The sequence below is a fragment of the Mastacembelus armatus genome, chromosome 7 (assembly GCF_900324485.2).
Source record: "Mastacembelus armatus chromosome 7, fMasArm1.2, whole genome shotgun sequence".
Taxonomy (NCBI): domain Eukaryota; kingdom Metazoa; phylum Chordata; class Actinopteri; order Synbranchiformes; family Mastacembelidae; genus Mastacembelus; species Mastacembelus armatus.
The window spans coordinates 6411722-6423989 of NC_046639.1; the positions used below are offsets into that span (position 1 = coordinate 6411722).

Sequence of the window (12268 nt, forward strand, 5' to 3'; positions counted from 1 at the left end):
TTCCATAACTGTGTAAGGCAGTTACTGTTAAAGACATTCCTGTCACAGTAAACCCTTATCTATCATACAGAATGGCTGATAAAAGGTTTTGACAAAATACAGGGAAAGAATCTGGCACATGGTAATATAGGTGCTTATGTTACTGAAAACTATGCAGTTCACTGTTTCCCCCTCAAATGTTCTCCTTTCTTCTCAAATTTTTTTTTATCATTTGAGAGCTTATACAGTGAAGCAAGAGAATAGCACCCCCCCAAATTCTATGGTGTATAATTCTACTTAACATTTAATGATCATACTCTACCTGGTGTAGCATATTGCTGATCTCTTGAAAAATCGATGCCAGCACCAATCAGTGTCATGATCTTCTCGATCTGTTAACAGAAAAAGGAGAGAGTGATAAGAGCCTGGAGGAGGCATCGCAATTTAGCCTCCACCTAGCACCAGCCCAAACACCCCATGCATTTACCAATGACCCACCCAATGATAGTTACATTGCAAAAGCAAATGACAGCGTGAAAGGTACTGTAAGCAAGAGAAAAGTCAGTGGTCTTATAAAGACACAAGATAACTATGAAGGGTGTTTTAAGCAAGTGCACTGTGGTCGATTGGCTTTATATATTATCACAGCATTAGAGTAATTTCTATTGTCTCATATTGGACGAGTTAGTGGTACTTGGCTTCAGGCAGCAACATCTCATGTTGCCTGCAATCAAACCACTACTGATTTACACCGACATCCTGGTCTCACAAACTGACATCAATAATCACAAAGGAAAAGTTCTGTGAAGGAAATCAAGCTAAAAGAAAGACGTGCAGTCTAGAAAACAATGTCAGATGATGCATGTAATTATAAAGCTCTCAGAGAAAATACTTAAGTTTAAGCATCTGTGCCATTATGTTTTCTCCAATAGCATAGCTGTTTTAAGTGTTTCAAGGCTCATAGTGAAATATGTTGAAGGTAAATACAGAAAAGGATTCAAGAGAAAGATCAACAAATTAAGATGAAGAAAAAGTCCAGTTCCTTTTGCAATGATTTCATGCATCTCTATAGAATGCATGTGAACATACTCAAGCACAGTCACTGATATTCATGTGTCATTCAGGTGCACACATGAGGACACACACAATTAGAATACTATTATTAGTTTTGAATGCATTCATAATGGCACTGAAGCAGCGGTGGGCAACTCAGCTGCAACGCTGCATCAATCAACCAACCCAGGCCTGAGAATGCATGGATGCAGGGAGTGCAGAAAATAAGGTTGAAACTGACAGCGTGCTGTCACTCCTGTCATGCACTTCAGCACTTTGTGAAAATAAGGCCATCTTTTATAAATATGAATATATTGCTATGTCCAAAAAAAAAAAAGGCACAAGCTTTTGGCACTTTTATCTGAAATGAATCATTCTGCCACTTCGTGTCCAGGTCCTGTTTGCTGCTCTTATGGTCCCTAGACAGGTTATCTGTCCAAATAATTATAATTAAGTGAACTAATGAAGTGCTATCAGAAGACCCAAGTTTACATCTGTTAAGTTCTTATCATCAATCAATACATGGAAATTTCATAGTAAAATGGTATGTAATTAGAGAAAGTATGTCAGAAGAGCAGAGATCAATCCAATTTTGAAGAATGAGCCATGCATTTCAATGTGCCACTGTCAGCCTTGGATAGTTAATAGCAAATTAAAGCTCCCAGACTTGCTCAAAAATAAACGAACAATCTCTGAAATGTCATTCCAAAATGATTAATTAAGCCCAAAAGAATCCCATCTACCTCTACAATGAATGCCCCAGAAGAGAACAGACTCAACCCCCCAAAGAACCAGAAGACATTTATATGAAGATGGACTTCTTACACTGTCAAAGGATTTAGATCTTCGTTGTTTTGTGATGGGAGACATCGTCTGTGTCTGCCAAGAGAGAATTCAGGGTTTTTTTTCCTTTGCCTTCTTTCTATGCAACTACTGTACCTACAGTGTGTCAGCTATTCTCTGACAGGGCCGTTATAATCATCCTGCTTTATACAAAGATCCTCACAGTCGATACTGAAAACATTCAGCGTACGCCTAATGATTACATTATTAGATAATTAATGGGGTTGAAGTGAATGGAAAATTTAGAAAACAAAAATGAAATTGTGACACACAGTACAGTCACCCAGGAAGGCAGAAGATCACACTCTGTTGACAGAACAGTACATTACTCTGTCTCATGTCTGATACATTCATGTTCAACGTGAACCCCTGGTACTATTTTCTAGCAAACAAAGGACAAAGCAAGAGATGTGAGACAAAGGGCACCGAGAGGATCATATTATTTTCATTGTCCATCTGCCCAGTGTTACTTGTCCATGCTGTTGATTAGAATCCTGCATATTGACCAGATGGTAGATTAGTCCGACAAGTTTGACAAATACCCTCCATCTATCAGCACCACATGTTCACTGCATCAGCCATTAAACACGAATGTTGACGATGAATTGGCAGTATTTCCCCTACCTGAACAAAGACCCAGATGAGTCAGCAAAAATAGGTGGCCACTGTTTGAATTAGTGTCTCTGCATTTAGAGATGACAAACTGGATACAACCAAACAGAAAGTATTCTACTTTCAAGGAGGTGATCAACAAAAAAACTTTGTGTTTTATATTTTGTTTTTCCAGACAATCACATATTCTAAGTGGATAAGATGTTGAGTATCTGAGCTTTTTCTATAGTCAGGCTTGTGTGAAATAAACTGGTTGAAAGGCGAAATTGGACAGTAGGATTTGAGCAAAAAGACAATGATTCTCTTTATTTGGGAGTGTTCTTTTCATCTTCATCAATGAATTAAAAGGAATTAGTGCAACATGTTGGGAATTCCTGCAGAAAGTTAGATGAACAGGTTGATAAATCATTTGATTGGGTAAATAGAGACCTTCAGAACCTGTAGATTTGTAGTGCTTTTAAATCCCAATATCAAGCACTGATTGCCTGTGTTCAAGTAAATGAGTTTAGAATAGGATACTTTCCCCATCAATTTGGGGGTTAGCACTGGAAAATGTTGTCACCAACACTGTCCTTGGTTTATTTAAAATAGTTAGCTTTTCAGATCAAATCTCATATGGTGGGAGTAAATGATCTGCTGGTTAGTATATTACTTCATGCTGATGATATAATATTACTGGTAAACTATGAAAGACTGCTGAATATTATGACTGAATGGTGCTGAAAATCAAGCTTAATGATAAACCAGAATAAAAAAGTAATTTTAGGCAGAAATCAGTTCTGAAAAGTAAAGTTATTTTTAATTTTATTTTACAGGGCTGTCATGTGCACTTCAGTGTAAATATTTAGGTTTTAAATTTGAACGAACATCTCTTTTTAAAGGATGGTATTAGCGTTTAAGCTAATTAAACAGGTAAAGGCCTCGGGTCACGTTCAAATATGTAAAATTATGTACATTTTGTACATGAATCAGTTCAACTTTGGTTTTGACATAATTACTCTATTTATTACTATTCTTCAAAACAGATTACAATGAGCAACATTTCTTTCAGATGTAAACTTACAACAATAATATTACTGTTAGACTACACTGAACATTTATTACAACAATACAACCAGTGTCATCAAACAATGTCACATCTCCCACTAGACACTGTGGACATGAAATCACTCGCTGCTCTACAGAGCAGAGTGATGCTGTAACCATGGTTGCTGGTACACAACAAAGATGGTGACAGCTGTAGCCCTAAAATGCTTATTAAAAATACCAGAAATAATTTTTCTAAATTGTCACTTATTTTAAAACTAGACTACAATCTCTTAATCAATTTTAAATATACATGTTTTTAACCACAACTAGATAAAACCTAACAGAAATCAAATCACAATGCCTAAACTTTAACTGAAACCTTATCTACATTTACTTTAAAAGAAATCTGGCACCAAAGTTAAGTCTGGTGGGGACAAACTGTACTGTACTGATAAACTGTACACAGTATACAAATATTGCATTTAAATAAAGTGAAATAAAATGTAAAACAGCTGGAAAAATCAGTTGGAAATTCAGTGTATTGTGGTTATTTTAATTGTGGACTAGACATCCAGCTTTCATACACACATGCATTAGGAAGCCTGCAAACTGCCTGCCCAGCATGGCAGCCAAATTGATGTATCGCTGTAATAGGAAGCAGCAGCTTATGCAGTATTTAAGTTGTTGATTCCAAAACAAAGTCAAAACAATATAAAAGGATGGAAACCTTCAGTTTCTGCAGCAAGTCAAGCTAAAATTTCTCCCACAGACATAAAAAATAAAACAACTCATGTTGGAAGTGCATTCATCTTGGCATGGCTCTTTCACTTATCTGTTCAGTAACACATTTGTATTGCACTCCTAATAACCTAAATTATTAGACCTCAGCACAACAACACACACACACACACACACACACACACACACACACACACACACACACACACACACACACACACACACACACACACACACACACACACACACACACACACACACACAGAGTTATTGAAAATCCTGTGAAAATAAGGGCAGGGCAGTGCTTTCATCTCATGAAGTGGCCGAGGTCTGTACTAAAAGGAGGATAATGCTGCTGTCAGGGGCATTGCTCCTCAGCATTAAGCAGAATAGGAATAATAAGGAGTGGTGATCTCAGTCTGACTTGTAATTCAATTGCCTAAGGCATGCGAGTGTACTTAAATATTGAAGCAGACGCTTTAATCTTCCGCCTCCCATTGCTGTATTGGAAACAACCTTAGAATGCCTTTCTGAGAGCCCTGAGCTGCAGTGTTTAAGCAGAAAGAAATAAGAATGACCAGTTGCATTGTAAACTGACTTACTGCTGCAGGTAAGCTGAGATGATTTTTCAAGCTTTTTCATTTAAACACAATGCAAATACACATAATGTATAGATGCAAGTACAAAACACACACACTCACACACACACACAGCTGCATTCAGCCTTGGTGTATCAGCATTACTTGTCTAGTGTAATGGAAATGTGAATACTAGCCAGTCCAATGAGATTTAGAAGCAGCTATCGTGAAAGGCAAGTGTGATATATTGCTGGGGCTGGGTAAATATATCCTTATCAGGGGACACAGTCCAGTGATTTCCTCAAGGTAAAACACATCTACAACACGAAAAAGCATCTGAATTTCATGGTCAAGGACTAAGAAACTCTGTGCCATAAGAATTATTTAGAGGAATGTGCTGCAGCGTGGAATCAATACAGAGACCTGAAATGGAGAGGCATCCATTGTGAGAAGGGATCACTATGAGTAAGGAGAAACAATGAAGAGGGTCAGAAGTCAGCCACAGGGTGGAGGTCAACAGCTGGGGAACTAGCAGTGTAGAGAGGTAGTCAGGGTGAGATTTATCCTGCTTTTCTCACAGCACTAGGTGACTGAGCAAAACAATTTGGCTGCTCTTCTACTGGGATTTGAAAAAAAACTGTATTTTTTCTTAACAGCCTTGAGAATCTTGAATATGCAACTGAGCCTCAGAGAGGAGCATGGTGGGACAGCTAGAGGACAGCTGGCACAACTTGCTCAGGGTGAAACAAAAGGCTACTGCAGCGAAAGCGTGTCCAGACCACTGGGCTCAAATTGGCAAGCTGGCGCCAAAACAAGGGCTGGATGAAAACCATGGACTAGTGAATGGCATCAAGGGGAACACAAACACGCCACCATCTAAAGCAGGTGCCAACAATTCAATGCCGCAGTGGGACAAAGCACTATCAGCAGTCTCATCACCATCTTTCTGAAATAGCCCAATGTCATGCTTCTACTTTTAGGAACAATGTCCCTTCAACACAACTTCAAAACCTCATCAGCTCATCCCCAAAGAATGTAGAAATATATTTATCTTCTGATAAGCTAAAATAATTTGAAATCCTTTGTATATATAGAGCTATACAATATATAGAGCACAACATCACTTTTAGTTGCTGCCTGGCTCAGACCCCTGTGGCTCTTCCACTGGTGAGTTTAAGAGAACATATTTGCCCTGTTGGTTGCATCAGGCTGTGACACACACCCACAGTTTGGTTTGATCTCAAGAGGTCAAATAAACAAGACTTCTCTGCAACAAACCTCAAGGCCACTTTTCTCCTCACAAGAAACAAAAGCTGCCCCAGATCCACAAGGAGCTCATGAACATATCACCACAAGAACATAAAAAGACAAATGAGGTTAAAATGCCACACTCAAATAGCGTCTTAAAGAAATCAGCGTAAGTCATCACATATTAATCAAACAGGTTTACAAGATATATAATATCCACAGAAATACTAGAAACCATCAATTATTTTCTCATTCAGTTCATCCATAAGAGATGGACAAGATTGATGAGGCTGCTGCCTGTAAGAGAATCAATACTCACAAAAGCTGGTTTCATAGTGACTACTAGATCTGTGGCGTGCAAATCGAAAATAAAGTTAAAAGTGAAGAGGGGCTGGGGATGGTGGCACTCTTCTTCTGTTTCCGTCTATAGCTCTCTCTCCCCCTTTCTCTCCTCCCATCTGTGGAGCTCAGTCTGCTGGCCCACACATTGTGCTCCCTGGATTGTCATCTTCAGTCGGATCCCAAGGACCAAGACCAACCCACATTAGCATGCGCTTTACACGCCAGCAAACAGCCGCACATAGCATACATGCACACACACATTTAGAGCTCTTAAAATGAAGAGACGCATAGGCCAAGACCTCATGCAAGTCAAATCTACTTGTCTTGAAACCAAAGGCTGTGTAACCAAGGGTGTGTGTAGTCCATGTGAAGAAAAGGAGGGGCGAGAAGGAGTGAGGAGATAGAGAATCAACGGGGAATAGGGTGTGAGAAGTGGAATATTTAACAACCCTTTTTAAATAAAGAAAAAAATGTTTTCAAATTGGGCTGCATTTGCATTAGGGGGTGGGTTCTGTAATGTCCAGGATACCCTAGTCAAATACTGCCAAAGAGCTTAGTAGTGTTCCACAGCATTTCAGAGAGCAGTGGTAGGGGAGCAGCTGTAGATGGAGTGATATGGGCCGAGGAGAGGGCAGACAGAGAATAAAAAGAGAAGCGAGTATTCAATTTTCAAAGGACACTCCTGACATCATTAAAGAGAGTGCAGGCTAGGTTATGCCCAATCAAACTTTAACTACTTTCCCCACATGCTCCCCTCATTTGCTATGCACTTTACATCAGCAGTGTGAATATTTCCATTTCAAGCAAATGCAGGCTTATTCCCTGAAAGGAAATAGAGAAGAAAGATTCAGAGTTCTTGCTTTCAATACCAGGCATCTGAATCACTATTCATGTGCGAAGAAACAGGCTTCTGAGAGCATTAACATAAAGTAAGGCGCCTAAATTGGACAAAAGAAATGGGCTTTCAAAAGTAGCGTCACTTTCAAGAATCTCAACAGGAAGCCAAACAACAACATAAAGCTACAAAGGCCTCTAAAAAAAACAAAACATCTCACTACTATCAACTGAATCAGAAATGCCAAATCATATTTGGGATATTGTGCCAAAACATACAAAATCAGACACTGGCTTTAGGAGAAAAGGATGGTGTTAACCACTGGAGCCTGATTCCTCAGCACATCCTTACAAGGGCAGCAGGGTCAAAATACTGTACATTGCACCTTAGGGCTGTCTTATGTGAAAGTGAGATCAACTGGTTTAGCTGACAGATGGTTTCACACAGTCTATAAACTGTGTGACAAGAAGCATCACTACAATGATGCACATACATGCTATTCATCAGAAGCAGGATTTGTGGTTTCCATTTGACTCTGCAGTATTATACTGACAACCAAATAATCATACATTTTCAAGGTCGGCTGCATTGTTATAATTACAATTTTATTTTGTGGCTGACAGACTGCACTCCTATGGGATGAATAAAAAAATCAAGAATGGAATGTAGTGCTCTTTGCCAACGGCCTACTCTAAGAATTCAAAGAAGCCTCTAGGCATTTAGGTGAACTTAAAGCTGCCCAGTTCACTCAGTAACATACTCTAGTTTGGCACATACATTTAATTAGGCCATTGCCTGGAGTGTATGATAATATCTCTTCCTCAGCTAGAAGCCAACAACACAACCTGTTCTCCTGACATGTTTGTGCAAGAGTAGAGTGATACCCTCTGTTTGGCATCCTACTCTGTTTGGCTTCCTCCTCTACAGTCTTTCATCTCCAGATTGTTTATCATGCTCATTCTAGTCAGATTCCTCTGAATAATTGCAGACTGCTGAGGGGTGAGCAGAAATCTCCAATAATCAGGTAACATCATGATTGCCTTAGCCCTTTCCTGCCCTTAGAGGCTACATCCCTCAGGTACACTGTGAGGAGGTAATTTGTTGGTTAAGACTGCATAATCAGACCACAAGGTATGAAAAGGGGCACACAGTTATACCACTGGACCACAATGTCATAGAAGCAGTGTCATACTTTTACTTTCTATATCTTTATAAATGAATACCTGTTGATGATTGACCTTTATAATAAGCAGTAAATAATATTAAAATAACAGCATAAAGTTTTATTACATTCTGTGTTGATTTTGTCATTATGTGTGATAAAGCTAGACTGTTAAATTAATCAAAACTGTCTGCTTTTGCCATGAGTGAAAAAAAAAGTTAGTTTGCTGATGTAGGTGGTTATTTTGGCAGCAATGGCATCACTAGCAAAGGAAACTACTGTCTAGAAAGATAACTACAAAACTGTATGTATGCATGTGGATTCTCGTGATGCAATAACAAAACAGTTTCCCACTGACTGAAATTTCAAGGTTGGAGAAATCTTAAGAAGCCGACACGGAGTTAACAAGTCAAAACATGGTTTTACTTTGTGTTGCTGTCTCCAAAGCAGGTAGGTTTTTTACTATGACATCCACGAACTGCATATAGAAATGTACTGGAAGATATTTTTTGGCAGTAACTTTAGCCAAATACTACTTTCAATTTTCGGCAAGTGTCTCCTTGGCAGACTTCGACAAAACTATAAACTAAGGTTATGCTTGCAAACGTCTGGCAGTGCTGAAGTAGATGAAGGCGAAAAAAGTCTTTGTGGTGCTCGCAGATATCAAATCAAAGACAAGGTTACACTGACTGTACACAAGAATAAATCAGCCATGCTGCCAAGGTGTTGTGCTTTGCCCTCAGGCTGGAAAAGAGTCTTGAACTTTGACTGATTTCTGTAAGAGGGTGTGTGCACTGGCCCCTTTCCATCAGAATGTTGATGTGAGTATTTCCAGGCAGGACAAATGTCAGCTCATGTTGCTGCTATGTATCAAAGCGTCTCACAGACCTTCTCCTCTGTTGCCTCCTTGCTGTGGTTTGGAGTATGACCATTAACAAACCTCATCACTGAGAACAGAACTGCAACAACATAACATCTGGCACCATTTATGCTAGATAACTGACAAAGCATAGCCGCAGTGCATTATTCAGGTGTACTTGTTCTCTTTTTCAGGTTTAGTTTTGCAGTTTATTGGTATTATTTGACAATAACCTATCAATGTTTTATACAGATACTTTTGCATCTCGTTCTACTCTTCCCTCATAGAATCACACCTACAATTCATGTCCAGTCTGCCACAGCAGCCATAGATATCAACCTCAAAACCGGTGTTGTCTTAGAGGACTGAGGCTGTTCTGGTTGCGTCATGTAAATGAACACTAGGCAGCAATATGATCCCTTCAGCGTGGAGATAGAAAGCATCAGTGCTATTTGAACCCATAATCTGATGTAGATGGTTTTGCCGTCAGAAATACGACATGCATGTTATCTGTCATGGTCATGTGCTGCATTATTTTTAAACAAAATGGATGATGGCAACAAAAAAAAAAAAAAAAAAAAAAAAAAAAAGCAGAGCACAAACACTAGAAGGGAAAATGAGTGAGACAGTAGTGAATTAGTGAATAAAACTAGCCTGCTGCTAAAACTTAATGCAGAAGCTTAGGGGATAAAATTAATCCTTCCAACAATAAGAGGATTGTTGTAGGAAAATTGGGAAAGAGCATAAAGAGAAAACCAGGTCAAAGGCTCAGGTGTCTATAACTGTGTACACTTCATTCATTGTTAATTATGCTCTAATGACCATGTCCATAAAAGTTTACATTATATTTAAAAATATGTTGACATATGCAGAAAACTGTCTTGAAATAATCCTGTATTTTTCAGGGATGTGTTTGTACGATGCCAGTTTCTACAGACTCTCAGGTCGGAGCGCGAAGTCTCTGTGAGCTGGAGAGACGAGCTGAAAAGAGACACATCTGCAGTTTGTGTGTTCTCTCTGAATCTCAGCTTCCAAATCTCTGTCTCTTGTCTTACTCTCGGCTTCTCAGTCGTTCTATCCCCATCTTCTTGTCTTCTCTAATCTCTTCCCACTGTGACTCCACTCAGCACTTTATCTACATTCCACAAAAAGCATTAAAGTGCTGAATGGAGGGGGTGTGTGTGTATAGTTATGAATAGCCACAGTGACAACAAATACAAGGCTGGATTGAGAGAATAAAAATACACCAATTTAAGACCAAGTCAAAATTTCTATACAGAATTATGCAGAAAATGCATTTCCTAAGAAATGTACTACAGCAATCTAAGCGTTTTCACTATTTACATGTGCAAGCACGTTTTCCCCACACAGCCATTGTGTTTGCCATCATCAATGTTCAAGAAAAGGTAGAGCTCCATTTGCACAGTGCCCCCCGCAGGACAACAGGAGAGACATTCAAAATTTGTACTTGGACTTATTCAGCAATAATAAGTTGGAAACAAAACATGATTAAATTTGGCTGTAATTTAACAGTTGGATTTAAATGTATTAATCCTTTCAAAATCTTCTATAATCACCAAAATTAACTAGTACTCTACTGTATTCCTTTGTACAGCATAGGTAAAGATGAAGGCACTAAAGGCACCTTTACATCAGTGTGGAGAGACCAAACACTTACCTCGTCCCATTCTGAGGTGAAGGAAGGAGATTTCTCAAGCCTCTTCTTGTCAGTGCTACAATTGGAAACAGACTCGCTACGGTTTCCCAATCCTCCTTCCTCCTCACCAGGAGGCGATACAAGCAAGTCTGAGTCAGACTTAGACAGGCTGCGTGCCAGCTTTAAGTCCCCAGGAGGCCGCATCCTAATGGCAGACATTGCCCCGGCCCCTGAGTCTCTGGGCTCCTTGTTCACAGTCGCATAAATTGCTTTTGGATCACAGTCTGTCAGGATGGCGGCCATACTGGGACGGGTAGGTGGCGGTGCAGCTGCTGCTACTTCCTCTTTTATTTTGGTGGATTTTCTTGACTCTGGCTGGCCTTGGCTGGGTGGCAGAACACCTGGAACCCTGAAGGGCTCTTCACGGCAGTCGAATACTGGAGAGGATCCGTGTAGGAGACCAGTGAACTGCTCTGGGACACCTGCGCCCTGATCCTGGCTGGGCTGCGAGTTTTCTAGAGAAACAGAAAGGAAATGAACAAATTCAGTCAAGAGAGAAAGTAGCTTGTGAGGGTTGGAAGGGGGACTTGTAACTGAGAGGCAGATCCTTGGAGCAGGGCTAATAAGAAACCGCCCACACAAATCCTGAAACAGATCTGTAATTGTTTCCTACCCGCACTGACAGAGAGAAAAAGAGGGAGAAAGGAAAGATGGAGCAAGAAGAAGGCGTATGTTGGCTGGCAAAAAAACTGAATTCCAATCGGAGCTTGCAGCAGTCTGACGTCTATCTGCAGCTGCCTGGGTGCCTGCAGTTTCTAATAGAGAGCTGAAGCTATTTGACTAACCTCATGTCACACAAGTCTGTTAACATTTTTCTTTCCCAAAACGACACACCTCGAAGAACTTTCCTATTTTTTTTTTTTTTTTTTTTTACTAAACAACTTTCATGCAAACACACATAAATTAAAAGCACTTACCACAGAGTACAACAAACAAATAAAAGATCTGACAGACAGGAGTGGAACTTGCACTGGCTGCCTTCTCCAATGAAAACAACTCCTTAATGAGACTGAACAAGTGCAATTAAAAACAATTAGATTTTCCTCCTCCCACTCTCTGAGGAATTACTGCCACCTAAGCCTCTTTTCCACAATCAAATCAGCCATGCTTGACAGTGCCTCTTGTCACACACACTGGCTTTAGCAAGAACACGAGCCCGTGCTTGCAGTCGTCCTCCTTTGCACTGTAGTGATGCGTGCTGTCGGCTGCTGTGTGACCAGCAGTCCTCTGTGTTTTCTGGCTTCTAATTCCAGAGCTTAATGGTGGTTCAGGA

At 39.9% G+C, this 12268-nt stretch overlaps 1 protein-coding gene across 7 annotated transcripts in view; it reads right to left on the reverse strand.

The window, feature by feature from the left end:
- anks1aa (ankyrin repeat and sterile alpha motif domain containing 1Aa) overlaps positions 1 to 12268 on the reverse strand; it is a 56733-nt gene that overhangs the window by 18562 nt on the left and 25903 nt on the right. For all 7 annotated transcript variants that reach the window (XM_026332780.2, XM_026332776.2, XM_026332777.2 and 4 more), the window contains 2 exons: positions 10957 to 11450; positions 302 to 371 (listed from right to left, as the gene is read on the reverse strand). In XM_026332780.2, coding sequence (XP_026188565.1) covers positions 302 to 371; positions 10957 to 11450 — 564 coding nt within the window. The remainder of the gene's footprint in view (positions 1 to 301; positions 372 to 10956; positions 11451 to 12268) is intronic.